This window comes from Rhinoderma darwinii, chromosome 2, assembly GCF_050947455.1.
Source record: "Rhinoderma darwinii isolate aRhiDar2 chromosome 2, aRhiDar2.hap1, whole genome shotgun sequence".
Lineage (NCBI taxonomy): Eukaryota > Metazoa > Chordata > Amphibia > Anura > Rhinodermatidae > Rhinoderma > Rhinoderma darwinii.
The window spans coordinates 288,855,042-288,868,579 of record NC_134688.1 but is presented as its reverse complement, the minus strand read 5'-3'; the positions used below and the strand labels follow the sequence as shown (position 1 = coordinate 288,868,579).

Here is a 13,538-nt window from a genome sequence, read left to right as displayed (position 1 = left end):
TAGGCCATCAATTTTATCTCTCTGGATAAACGCTGAGTGTGAATATAGCTTCTTTTTTTTTTTAACAAAAAATGCTAGTATGAACCCAGCTGCCCATACCAAATGCTTAGCATAAATCGTTTCCAGATACACAATATTGATCAGGGATAATTACAATGAAGTGACTAATCATCAGTACAGTTCTCTATCTACACAACAAGCAGGTAAAGTCACATTGTCAGAAACTCTGAGGATTCCATACAGACTGTTCACAGCTCTAAAGAAACGTTACATCGCAAGAAACCCACGTGCAGACGCTACCAGCCGACCACAATCTGTTATGCGACAACAATCTGTTATGCGACAACCTGATAACACAGAAACTACAGCTCCCGTGAGCCCGTGCGCTGAATTCATTCTGAGCTTCCGGTTCTGGTTTCTCCGGACAGGTACGACTTCCTGTGATGTCAGAGGGTGAGACTGAGAGAGCCCCAGGACACAGAGAAAGCAGCGAGAGGGAAAGAGAAGCAGAGCCGTATAGCGAGGAGCTGTCCCAGGACTTGCTGTCAGGTGGGTGAGGCGGTGGCGTGTTTTTCCCGTGTACTACATGCAGTGTTCCCAGTCACCGACTTATGTTACTTTACTATGTACCGTGCACGGCTCGGATGCACCATTTTACCGACATAACCGCCCGGCGACTGGCAACTCGCTAGGAACTTGGTGTGGCTTCATATGTCATTTTTAGAGGGCGTAGACAGAGCCTTCTCGTTCTTTCATATCGGGATCATTACTATGATGTGTGACCCGAGGGAAGCTCTTTCTTCTGTGCGGATTGATATCTTATACAAGGACATATCTCGCTAGGGCGGTAAGTGCAGGAGCTAGGGATGATTCCAGATGGAGTACCCTCTTACACAGCACCATCAAGGAGATGGAGTCCCTCCTAAATCCATGCCATAAGGGAGGCAAGAGAAGGGGCTAGGGATGGTTCGCAGGTGGTGTCCCTCCTTAGACCATACCATCAGGTTGACAAGAGCTGGGGATATGGACCATTCCGGAAGGAGTTCTTCTTTAGACCATAACCTCAACGAGATGAGCTGGAGCTGATGACTCTAGTTGGAGTTCCTCCTTAGACTATGCCATCATGGAAACCAGTTAGGGCTGATGGTTCTAGGTGGAGTCCCTCCTTAGACCATGTCATCAGGGAGAACAGCTAGGGTTGATGATTTTAGATGTAGTCCCTTAGACCATGCCATCAGGAAAACAAGCTAAGGCTGATGGTTCTAGGTGGAGTTTCTCCTTAGACCATGCCATCACGGAGACCAGTTAGGGCTGATAATTCTAGGTGGAGTTCCTCTTTAGACCATGGCATTACGGAGACCAGCAAGTGTTGGGTGATTCTAGGTGGAGTGCCTTCTTAGACCATGCCATCAGGGAGACCAGCTAGGGTTGATGATTCTAGGTGGAGTCCCTTCTTAGATCATGCCATCAGGGAGATCAGCTAGGGTTGATGATTCTAGGTGGAGTCCCTTCTTAGACCATGCCATCAGGGAGACCATGATTCTAGGTGGAGTCCCTTCTTAGACCTTGCCATCAGGGAGACCATGTATTTTAGGTGGAGTCCCTTCTTAGACCATGCCATCAGGGAGACCATGTATTCTAGGTGGAGTCCCTTCTTAGACCATGCCATCAGGGAGACCATGTATTCTAGGTGGAGTCCCTTCTTAGACCATGCCATCAGGGAGACCATGTATTCTAGGTGGAGTCCCTTCTTAGGCCATGCCATCAGGGAGACCATGTATTCTAGGTGGAGTCCCTTTTTAGGCCATGCCATCAGGGAGACCATGTATTCTAGGTGGAGTCCCTTCTTAGGCCATGCCATCAAGGAGACCAGCTAGGGTTGTTGATTCTGGGTGGAGGTCCTTCTTAGACCATGCCATCAGGGAGACCATGTATTCTAGGTGGAGGCCCTTCTTAGACCATGCCATCAGGGAAACCAGCTAGGGTTGTTGATTCTAGGTGGAGGCCCTTCTTAGACCATGCCATCAGGGAGACCAGCTAGGGTTGTTGATTCTAGGTGGAGTCCCTTCTTAGACCATGCCATCAGGGAGACCAGCTAGGGTTGATGATTGTAGGTGGAGGCACTTCTTAGACCATGCCATCAGGGAGACCATGTATTCTAGGTGGAGGCCCTTCTTAGACCATGCCATCAGGGAAACCAGCTAGGGTTGTTGATTCTAGGTGGAGGCCCTTCTTAGACCATGCCATCAGGGAGACCAGCTAGGGTTGTTGATTCTAGGTGGAGTCCCTTCTTAGACCATGCCATCAGGGAGACCAGCTAGGGTTGATGATTCTAGGTGGAGGCCCTTCTTAGACCATGCCATCAGGGAGACCAGCTAGGGTTGATGATTGTAGGTGGAGGCACTTCTTAGACCATGCCATCAGGGAGACCATGTATTCTAGGTGGAGGCCCTTCTTAGACCATGCCATCAGGGAGACCAGCTAGGGTTGATGATTGTAGGTGGAGGCACTTCTTAGACCATGCCATCAGGGAGACCAGCTAGGGTTGATGATTGTAGGTGGAGTCCCTTCTTAGACCATGCCATCAGGGAGACCAGCTAGGGTTGATGATTGTAGGTGGAGTCCCTTCTTAGGCCATGCCATCAGGGAGACCAGCTAGGGTTGTTGATTCTAGGTGGAGGCCCTTCTTAGACCATGCCACCAGGGAGACCAGCTAGGGTTGTTGATTCTAGGTGGAGGCCCTTCTTAGACCATGCCATCAGGGAGACCAGCTAGGGTTGTTGATTCTAGGTGGAGGCCCTTCTTAGACCATGCCATCAAGGAGACCATGTATTCTAGGTGGAGGCCCTTCTTAGACCATGCCATCAGGGAGACCAGCTAGGGTTGATGATTGTAGGTGGAGGCACTTCTTAGACCATGCCATCAGGGAGACCAGCTAGGGTTGATGATTGTAGGTGGAGGCACTTCTTAGACCATGCCATCAGGGAGACCATGTATTCTAGGTGGAGGCCCTTCTTAGACCATGCCATCAGGGAGACCAGCTAGGGTTGATGATTCTAGGTGGAGGCCCTCCTTAGACCATGCCATCTATGAGACCATCTAGGGCTGATGATTCTAGGTGGACTGAGTCAGACCTTACCCTCTAACATATGAACCATCATTTGTGTTTTAGGGTGGACAAACACATAAAGATAATGTTGTGTTGGAGGGAAATAGTATAGATATTCCATTTAATAGTGACCACCGGCATACAGTCTGTGGTGTTCTCCATCCTGGCCATTCAATTTCATAATATTCTCATGTATGTAATGGCTATTAAAGCATACTACTTATATTTTAAAACTGTGGTCCCCATTAGACAAGCTGATTTATTGGGAACGCTCGAAGATATTAAAGGGGCTCCCAGAGTTATTTTTCTGAGCTGTAACTTATCATTACTCTTACTATACATCTACTTTTTAATATCGTAACATTTTTTTAAACTGTTCTGCTATCTGATCGTGCTTCACGTGACCTGTGACGTCACCTTTTCATCCGTCTCTAGTGACATCTGGTATACCAACAACATGGGCTAGGAGCTGGTAGTCCTAGCCCAGTATACGGCATGTCACTAGTAACGTATCATTTTGAGGGCGTGTAGTTTTGCTGCGGGAAGGCGCATGCGCGGTCCCCGCTTAACTCTTTTTGAGAGCTGGCTAGGAAACAGAGGGTGGAGCTTGCAGCATGCAGAGCATCATGGGAACTGTAGGCTCAGCATTACCGAGTAAACAAACACACCTTGCAATTGCAGGCCAACAATGAAAACAAATGGCGTGTGTCTGGAATGCAGATATTGGTAATCGCCAAATTATTATTTTTTTTTTCACATACCTTGTCTCGTCAGGTTGGATACAGTATGGAAACTGTTTTTTGAGATGATTTTTTTTTGGTGGGGGGGGGTTCTCGGAATGCCCTTTTAATATTTTAAGGACTAAAAGTATCTTTCTCGTCTCATGTTCTATACATCTGTAGTTGGTAGACAGTATTCATGTTTTATCTAGTACACAGGATGCCGACATCTAAGGTATGCCCTGTGGGCACTATAATTATAGACTGTAAACTGACCACAGGCTTTGAAGCAATGATCCTTGACCTGAACTATTCTATTCTTCTACAGTGTGTACATCTTTGTCAGGAAAAAAGGCAAAGGTAAGGCAATTTTTGGAAACTTGGAATACAAAAACACTGGTGACTTCTAATACTTGGCTCTTGCAATTTATTATTTGTATGTACATTTACTATGCAGGAGTTTGTGGTCACCCCTTGTATGACGGGTGACCCGAGGGGTGCCAAACCTTTTAGTATTTTGTTCAGCGTAATATGAAATAGTCCTAAAATGTGTTATTTACTGCTGCGGATTAAGATGAACCACCACTATTAAGACCTTTTTATAGTATTCAGATGTTGACACACCATTTTCTTATGTCCTGCAATCTCATTCAGGTTTTGTTGAATTTGAGGATCGCCACTGGAAAGGTTAGTCTCTGCTGATGTCAGCATTAGGCCTTTTTCACACGACAGTGAAAAACGGCCGTGTGATGGCCGTTCTTTTAACGGCCGTCACACGAGCCGTTTTCAGAACACTGATGTTCTATGGTTGTATTCACATGTCCTATTTTTCTCAGTTTTCACGGCCTGAAGGCCCCCATAGAAGTCAATGGATCCATTTTTGACATCTGCCAATACGTGTAACAACCGTTAAAAACGGTTCTGTGACATGGGGATTGGCAAGGGACACTCACTGATGCAGCGCCGACCTCTTCAGGTGTGGTCTCTAGTCTTCCCGGGTTCTGTCATCGCGTCGCCACAGATCCCGTGAAGACATCAGTGAGTATGTAGGGCATTCATGTCGGGCTGTGTGGCATCATGTACAGGGAGGCTGTAAATAGTGTCTAGGTAAACATGTGACCTTCCTTTGGGTGTTTTCAGGGGGCTGGGACAAAAAAAGCCTGACCAATGAAATTCATCAGTTTTTTTTTTTTAACAGCCATGAAAAACTGATGAAAAATGGCCATGAAAAACTGACAGTTGATCAGTTTTTAATGGACTTTTGTTTTCACTGTCGTGTGAATATAGCGTTAGGTCCCATTCACTGGAGCGTGAATCACGTCCGTGTGCTGTGCGTTGAAACAACGCACAGCACACGGACCCACTGATTTCAATGGGGCCGTTCACACATGCATGTTTTTTCACGCAGCATGTGTCTGTTGTTTGAAAGATACTGCATGTACGATATTGGTGCGTTATCATGCACCTATGCGCCCATTGAAGGCAATGGGTGCGTGAAAACCACGCATGCACATGCGTGTTCGGTGCATGATGTACGCATCAATTCAGTTTGAAAATAGAAAGAAAAATGTGCTTTGCGAGAGCGTGAATAACGCATGCCACTCGGAAAGCACACTGCAGCATAACGCCACACACACGGACACTCGTGTGCATGAGGCCTTAGGGGAACAATCATAATTGTGGTCATGGGGGGCCTTGATAGAAGATGTAGTCCCCAGCCTCTAGCACTGAAATGCAATTCAAGCCGTCCCTCAGTGTGGCTGTCAGTTGGACTTTTTCTGCTGTATATGGGGGTTGGTACACCAAACTGCTGCACTGGAGCTCTGTAATAGGACCCTGCGCAGCCATTTTACATCAATGAAATCGATGTTTAGTGGAGATCTGCAGATAACTGTGGTGAATATCACCTACTACATTTTCTGCCTATGGTATGCAAAGTGACATACCATGATCATTCAGGATATATTCTGTGCCAATAAATATTTTACCATATACACCAAGTGTGTTTTGAAAAATTGGAAATTCAGCAAATGTCATGTAGTTTTTATTTAGCAAAATTAATTCTCTGGATTTCTCAATAGAAAGCAGAATTGGCTAAATAAAATCTAAGGAAGTTGGAGAAAAGATGACCGTGTGCGAAAAATGGTGTGAATTATGTACAAAAATATGAAATGTAGGGCTGGGCAATTTAATAGAAAAATAATCAAAACCAAAATTCAGCACAATTAATCGACACCATCTTGCGAATTTCGGTTTTATCAATTATTTTCTCCCGGTTAAACTCTGTTTCTTCAGGATACAGATACAGTTGAATCCAATGGTAGAGCAGGGGACCCTAAAGAACGGGGTTAGGAGAGTATGTAGATTATTGTAATCAGGCACTATTGGGGGCATTATGCAGCTATGGGGGACTTTATACTGTGGGGTAAAGCTATGGGGGCATTATACTGTGTGGAAGTCGGTTATGGGGCATTCTATGTAGAGGCAGCTATGGGGGCATTATACTGTGGGGAGAGCAGTTATGGGGGCCTTATAAGGTGTGGAGGGCAGCTATAGGGGCATTATACTGTGCAGAGGGTAGCTATGAGGCATTATACTGTGCGGGGAGCACTAGGAGCGCAATATACTGTGTGAGGGCAGTGTCAGGGGGTATATTATATACAGCAGGCTCGGGATAATTATTAATCCAATGGCGTAGCATGCAAATAGGGGGCATGGCATGCAAAAAGGGATGTGGCCTAAATAATCTTAGTCGAGGTTACATGTTCAATTAATCGTGATTTTGATTTAGGTCATAATTGCACAGCCCTAATGAAATGTCAATATAGGGATCTGTCTTCCTCTTTATTCCCCTAACTTTAAAGGGGTTTTCCCATCTTAGACATTTATGGCAAATCCACATAATATGCCATAAATGTCCGATAGATGCGGGTTCGACCTCTGTGTTCTGCACCTTTCTCTAGAATCGGGGCCCCTGACCCACATTCACTTGCTTTTGTCTGAGGAACTCTGGAGCTACGGGAACAGCGTAGCTTACAGTGCTATGCTATTTCCGAAACTCCCACTCCCTTCTATGGAAGTCACGGAGATAGTGTAGCTAAGCAACTCGGCTGTTTCCGTATTCCCGGTCACCTCATCAGACAGTGGCTGGAAAGCAGCCGGACAAAGTCGGATGGGGGTCAGGGAGCCCCGTTCTAGAGATAGGTGGGAGACTCCTCTATCGGACTACTATGGTATATCCTGTGGATATGCTATAAATGTGCAATATGGGAATAATCCTTTAACTATGACAAGGGGGCATCCTTTACGTCTAGAAGAAGGTTTCACCATAATTATAGACAGGGATTCTTTACCATAAGGCTGGGTTCACACATAGCGTAGATATTGCGGAAAATCCGCAGCGTATTACAGTACTAGCAAAATGGATAAGATTTGAACAAATCTCATCCTCACGCTATGTAAAAATCCCACCAGAAAAACGTTCATAAATTGACCTGCGGTGCATTTTCTAAAAAAATCTGCAGCACGTAATTTATGCTACGGAATCGCAGCTTTCCTGTTGCGCGTTTTCCCTATTGAATTCAATGGGAGGTAAAACCCCCAACAAAAAGCAGATGTTGCGATTTTTGCAGCGGAAAGCTCGCAACTCAAAAAAGCGCCCTCATACTTACCCGGATCTTCCTGCGTCCAGCCCGGCCTACTGGGATGACGTTTCATCCAATGTGACTGTTGAAGCCAATCACAGGCTGCAGCGGTCAGGCCGGGCTGCAGGATGTTCGAGGGACACGTCGCTATGGCTACGGGTAAGTATGAACTTTATTTTTACGTGATGTTTTCTGCACTGGACATTCTGGCCGAAAACTGCACTGTGATTTTTTCGGCTGGAATGCCCTGCGGCGTCCTGGGCGGATACGGTCTGTACTTTTACACAGCGTATCCACCCTGTGTGAACATACCCTAAGAGCAGTGAGACTATGGAACTCTTTGCCACAAGATGTTGTAATCGTTGATTCATTAAATACTTTCTAAAGGGTTCTGGATATTAATAGAAGTATATTGATGGAGATAGATTGTTGATCCTAGGAATTAAGGGTATGTTCACACGCACTAATTACGGACGTAATTCGGGCGTTTTTGCCCCGAATTACGTCCGAAAATAGCGCCTTAATAGCGTTGACAAACATCTGCCCATTGAAAGCAATGGGCAGACGTTTGTCTGTTCACACAAGGCGTATATTTACGCGCCGCTGTCAAATGACGGCGCGTAAATAGACGCCCGCGTCAAAGAATTGACCTGTCACTTCTTTGGGCGTAATTGGAGCCGTTATTCATTTACTCCAATGAATAGCAGCGCCAATTACGTCCGTAATGGTTCAAGCGCCTGCACATGCCGTTACGGCTGAAATTACGGGGATGTTTTCAGGCGGAAACATCCCTGTAATTTCAGCCGTTACGGACGCTGTCGTGTGAACATACCCTAAACCTCATGCACACGACAATAGTGGCTCGGACGGCCGCTGAGTGTCACATGCGGGCCATGCACATGATCGTGTGCATTCATTTCTATGAGCCTGGACCGCAAAATACGGCCGTAATAAGACATGTCCTATCTCTTTGCGGTCGAGGCTCCTGGACAATGCACAGACCGTGGAAACCACGGTTGTCTGCATGGGCCCATTGAAATAAATGGGGCTGCAATTCAACCGCAGATTTGTGGGTGATTTGTGGCCTCAAAAATACGTTGGAGTTCATGGGGCCTTAGAAAAAAAACTTGTAGGTTGCCAAAAATGTGCAAACATATGCCATTAAGGTGTTTTATAATGTTTTTTTTATATTTTTCAAACACATCCGTTGTGTCTGGACAAGCCCTTATGATATATTCTGCCATTTTTGAAGTTGAGGATTTATTTTGATCTCCTTGATAGCCACCTCATAGGGCTTGTTTTGTATTCCTCTGGATTAACTCTCCTGCTTTCCATTATAAATGGAACTCATGATACAGATGTGAGCAGTGTCTTATATTTTTAATTCTTTTTTTTTTTAACTTTCTAATTAAATGGGTTTTCCCATCAGGGGTGAGAGAAGCCAGACCCCAGATGATTGTCATGCCGGCTACTTTTTGAACAGGGGTTGTCTTCGTGACTATCCCTTTAATGGCAGAATTTTGTTTAAAGAGGCTCTGTCACCAGATTTTGCAACCCCTATCTGCTATTGCAGCAGATCAGCGCTGCAATGTAGATTACAGTAACGTTTTTATTTTTAAAAAACGAGCATTTTTGGCCAAGTTATGACCATTTTTGTAATTATGCAAATGAGGGTTGCAAAAGTCCAAGTGGGTGTGTTTAAAAGTAAAAGTCCAAGTGGGCGTGTATTATGTGCGTACATCGGGGCGTTTTTAATACTTTCACTAGCTGGGCGCTCTGAAGAGAAGTAACATCCTCTTCTCTTCAGAACGCCCAGCTTCTGACAGTGCAGATCTGTGACGTCACTCACAGGTCCTGCATCGTGACGGCCACATCGGCACCAGAGGCTACAGTTGATTCTGCAGCAGCATCAGCGTTTGCAGGTAAGTCGATCTTACCTGCAAACGCTGATGCTGCTGCAGAATCAACTGTAGCCTCTGGTGCCGATGTGGCCAGTGAAATCAACTGTAGCCTCTGGTGCCGATGTGGCCCAGTGAAATTGCCGGGGTTCCGGTGGCTGCAATGGCAACCGGAGGCCTAATACTGGCCTCCCGGTCTGCCTAGCACCGAAGCCGGTCAAGATCCGCCCGGCGGCGGAGCCTGATCGGCTTCCGTAGCTGCCGGCAAGATGGCGCCGGGTCAGGAGCTGATCCGGCGTCATCAGCGGTGGAAGTCAGCTGTACTGTACAGCTGACATCCACCTGTAACGGCAGGAACCGGAGCTAGCTCCGATCCCTGCCATTAACCCCTTCGATGCAGCAATCGAAAGCGATTGCTGCATCGTAGCGGTTACTAGCAGATCGCCAGCCCTGACAGGCAATCAGGACTGGCGACTGCTGTTATGGCAACAGGAGACACAATGGTCTCCTGGTTTGCCATTACGGAAGCCGATTTAGGCCCCGCCGGGAGGCGAAGCCTAATCGGCTTGCTGTCAGTGAATGACTGACAGATCTAATACATTGCACTACATAGGTAGTGCAATGTATTAGAAAAAAAAAAATCTGACCGTTGGACCTTCAAGTCCCCTAGTGGGACTTGAGAAAAAGTGTAAAAAAAGTATAAAAAAGTGTAAAAAAAAGTGCAAAAAATAAAAGTTTGAAAACAATAAAAGTTTCAAGTAATCAAATAAAACACAATCCCCCTTTTACTCTTATCAAGTCCTTTATTATTGAAAAATAATAATAAACCATATGTATTTGGTATCGCCGCGACCGTAACGACCTGAGGTATCAAAATATTATATTATTTATTGCACGCGGTGAACAGCGTAAAAAAAAACGTAAAAAACGTTACCAGAGTTCCTGTTTTTTAGTCACTTTGCCCTACAAATGTTAGAATAAAAAGTGATCAAAAAGTCGCACGTATCCAAAAATGGTACCTATAAAAACTATAGCTCGTCCCGCAAAAAACAAGCCCTCATACACCTCCGTCGACAAAAAAATTAAAACGTTATGGTTCTCACAACTTGGCGACAGAAAAAATACATTCTTTTTACAAAAGTAATTTTATTGTGCAAAAAGTTGTAAAACATAAAAAAGTGCTATAAATTAGGTATCGCCGGAATCGTACGGACCCGCAGAATAAAGTTAACATGTAATTTATAATGCGTGGTGAACGCTGTATAAAAAAAAAAAAAAAAAAAATCTGTGCCAGAATTGCGTTTTTTTGTTTTCCTGGCATCCCAAAAAATAGGATAAAAGGTGATCAAAAAGTCGCATGTACCCCAAAATGGTACCAATAATAACTACAGCTCGTCCCGCAACAAACCAGCCCTCATACCGCTACGTCTATGAAAAATAAAATTAGTTATGGCTCCAATAAGTCAGGAAATAAAAAAATATGCAGTTGTGCCCGAGGGGAACATTTCTTCTGTTTCAAGAGGCGATTTATCAAGGACCTAAAATTAGGGAACCAGGAAGGGGAGAGCCCAAACATATCTGCTGGAAGTGACGGTGCCCGAATTATACAAGGACAACACTTCCTAGCAAAATTCCCCAAACTACAAAGGCGCAGAGTGTGGACCAAAAGGGGGATAATAAAGGACGCCATATATCAGTGCGACACCGGCCTGTGCAGAAAGGATTGTGTCACAGCGTAACACACATCTATGGATTATTTTATTGTTTTTTTTTACCCCATTATTATACCACCTGACTATGCCCCTTATATACTCCGCCCGGCTTACATATGCCCTACATTATAAACGGAAACACCAGTAAGACTCCAAACAAAACTACTACCAAGCAAAATCCACGCTCCAAAAGCCAAATGGCATTTCCTCCCATCTGAACCCTACAGCGTGCCCAAACAGCAGTTTCCTTCCACATATATGGCACAGTCATACCCGGGAGAACCCTTTTAGCAATTTTTGGGGTGTGTGTCTCCAGTGGCATAAGCTGGGCACGACATATTTGCCACTGAATGGCATATCTAGGGAAAAATATAAATTTTTAATTTGCACCATCCACAGCGCATTCATTTATGGAAAAGACCTGTGGGGTGAAAATGCTCACTACACCCCTTAATAAATGCCTTGAGGGGTGCAGTTTCCATAATGGGGTCACTTCTCAGGGGTTTATTTTTATTATTTCACATCTGAGCCTCTGCAGTTGTGAACCAATACTTTGTAAATCGCCAAATTAGGCCTCAATTTTACATGGTACGCTTTCACTCCTGAGCCTGGTCGACTGTCCAGGCAAGAGATTAGGGCCACATGTAGGGTGTTTCTAAAACCAGGAAACCCAGCATAATAATTAGAGGAGAGCTGTCTTGTTATGGTGGCACAAGCCGGGCACCACATATTGTCCACATATCTGTGGAAAAAATCCCATTTTCACTCTGCAACATCGAGTTCACACTAATTTCTACAAAACACCTGCAGGGTTAAAATGCTCACTACACCTCTAGGTAAATGCATTGAGGGGTGTAGTTTCCAAAATTGGGTCACTTCTGGGGGGTTTCCACTGTTTTGGGCCCACAGGCGCCCAAAAAGCAATCCAGCAACATCTGCACTCCAAATGGCGGTCCTTCCCTTCTGAGCCCTGTCGTGTGCCCAAACAGCAGTTTATGACCACATATGGGGTATTGCCGTACTCGGTACAAATTGCTTTACAAATGTTGGGTTCTTTTTTTTCCTTTATTTGTTGCGAAAATGAAAAAATTTGCGCTAAAGCTACGTCCTTATTGAAGAAAAAGGATTGTTTTTATTTTCACTGCCCAATTCTAATAAATTCTATGAAACATCTGTGGGGTCAAAATGCTCACTACGCCCCTAGATGAATTCCTCAAGAGGTGTAGTTTCCTAAATGGTGTCACTTTTTGGGCATTTTCATTGTTTTTTCCCCTCAGGGGCTTTGCAAATGTGACATGGCCTCCGCAAACCATTCCTGCTCAATGTGATCTCCAAAAGCCAAATAGCGCTCTTTCCCTTCTAAGCCACGCCGTGTCTCCAAACAGCCGTTTATTACCACATGTGGAGCATTGTTTTACTCGGGAGAAATTGCTTTACAAATTTTGTGGTGCTTTTTCTCCTTCAGTCCTTGTGGAAATGAGTAAAAATAAGCTAAACCTACATTTTCTTTGAAAAAATGTAGATTTTTATTTTCAGGGCCTACTTCCAATAATTTCTGCAAAAAACCTGTGGGGTCAAATCGCTCACTATACCCCTAGATAATTTCCTCAATGGGTGTAGTCTCCAAAATGGGGTCAATTGTGGGGGGTTTCCACTGTTTTGTCTCCTCAGGGACTTTGTAAATGTGACATGACCTCCGCAAACCATTCCTGCTAAACTTCAGCTCCAAAAGCCAAATAGCGCTCTTTCCCTTCTCAGCCCTGCCGTGTCTCCAAACAACCGTTTATTACCACATGTGGGGTATTGTTTTACTCGGGAGAAATTGCTTTACAAATTTTGTGGTGCTTTTTCTCCTTCAGTCCTTGTGGAAATGAGTAAAAATAAGCTAAACCTACATTTTCTTTGAAAAAAAGTAGATTTTTAATTTCAGGGCCTACTTCCAATAATTTCTGCAAAAAACCTGTGGGGTCAAATCGCTCACTATACCCCTAGATAATTTCCTCAATGGGTGTAGTCTCCAAAATGGGGTCAATTGTGGGGGGTTTCCACTGTTTTGTCTCCTCAGGGACTTTGTAAATGTGACATGACCTCCGCAAACCATTCCTGCTAAACTTCAGCTCCAAAAGCCAAATAGCGCTCTTTCCCTTCTCAGCCCTGCCGTGTCTCCAAACAACCGTTTATTACCACATGTGGGGTATTGTTTTACTCGGGAGAAATTGCTTTACAAATTTTACGGTGCTTTTTCTCCTTTAGTCCTTGTGGAAATTAGAAAAAAAATCGCTAAACCTACATTTTCTTTGAAGAAATGTTGATTTTAATTTTCACGGCCTACTTCCAATAATTTCTGTAAAAAAACTGTGCGGTCAAAATGCTCACTGTACCCCTAGATAATTTCCTTGAGGTGTGTAGTTTCCCAGATGGGGTCACTTTTGGGGGATTTTGACTGTTTTGGCACT

At 44.7% G+C, this 13,538-nt stretch overlaps 1 protein-coding gene across 5 annotated transcripts in view; it reads left to right on the top strand.

Moving 5' to 3' along the window:
* The first annotated feature begins 366 nt into the window (after positions 1-366).
* Positions 367-13,538, top strand: part of PHACTR4 (phosphatase and actin regulator 4) — a 71,349-nt gene continuing 58,177 nt past the window's right edge. For 2 of the 5 annotated variants that reach the window (XM_075853428.1, XM_075853427.1), the window contains exons 1-2: positions 461-549; positions 4,157-4,188. Coding sequence is in view for 3 of the 5 variants with exons in the window: in XM_075853422.1 (XP_075709537.1) it covers positions 444-549 (106 nt within the window). In the remaining 2 variants the exon portion in view is untranslated. Of the gene's footprint in view, positions 550-4,156; positions 4,189-13,538 lie in introns of all 5 variants that reach the window. The other 3 variants (XM_075853423.1, XM_075853421.1, XM_075853422.1) reach the window with 2 other exon arrangements.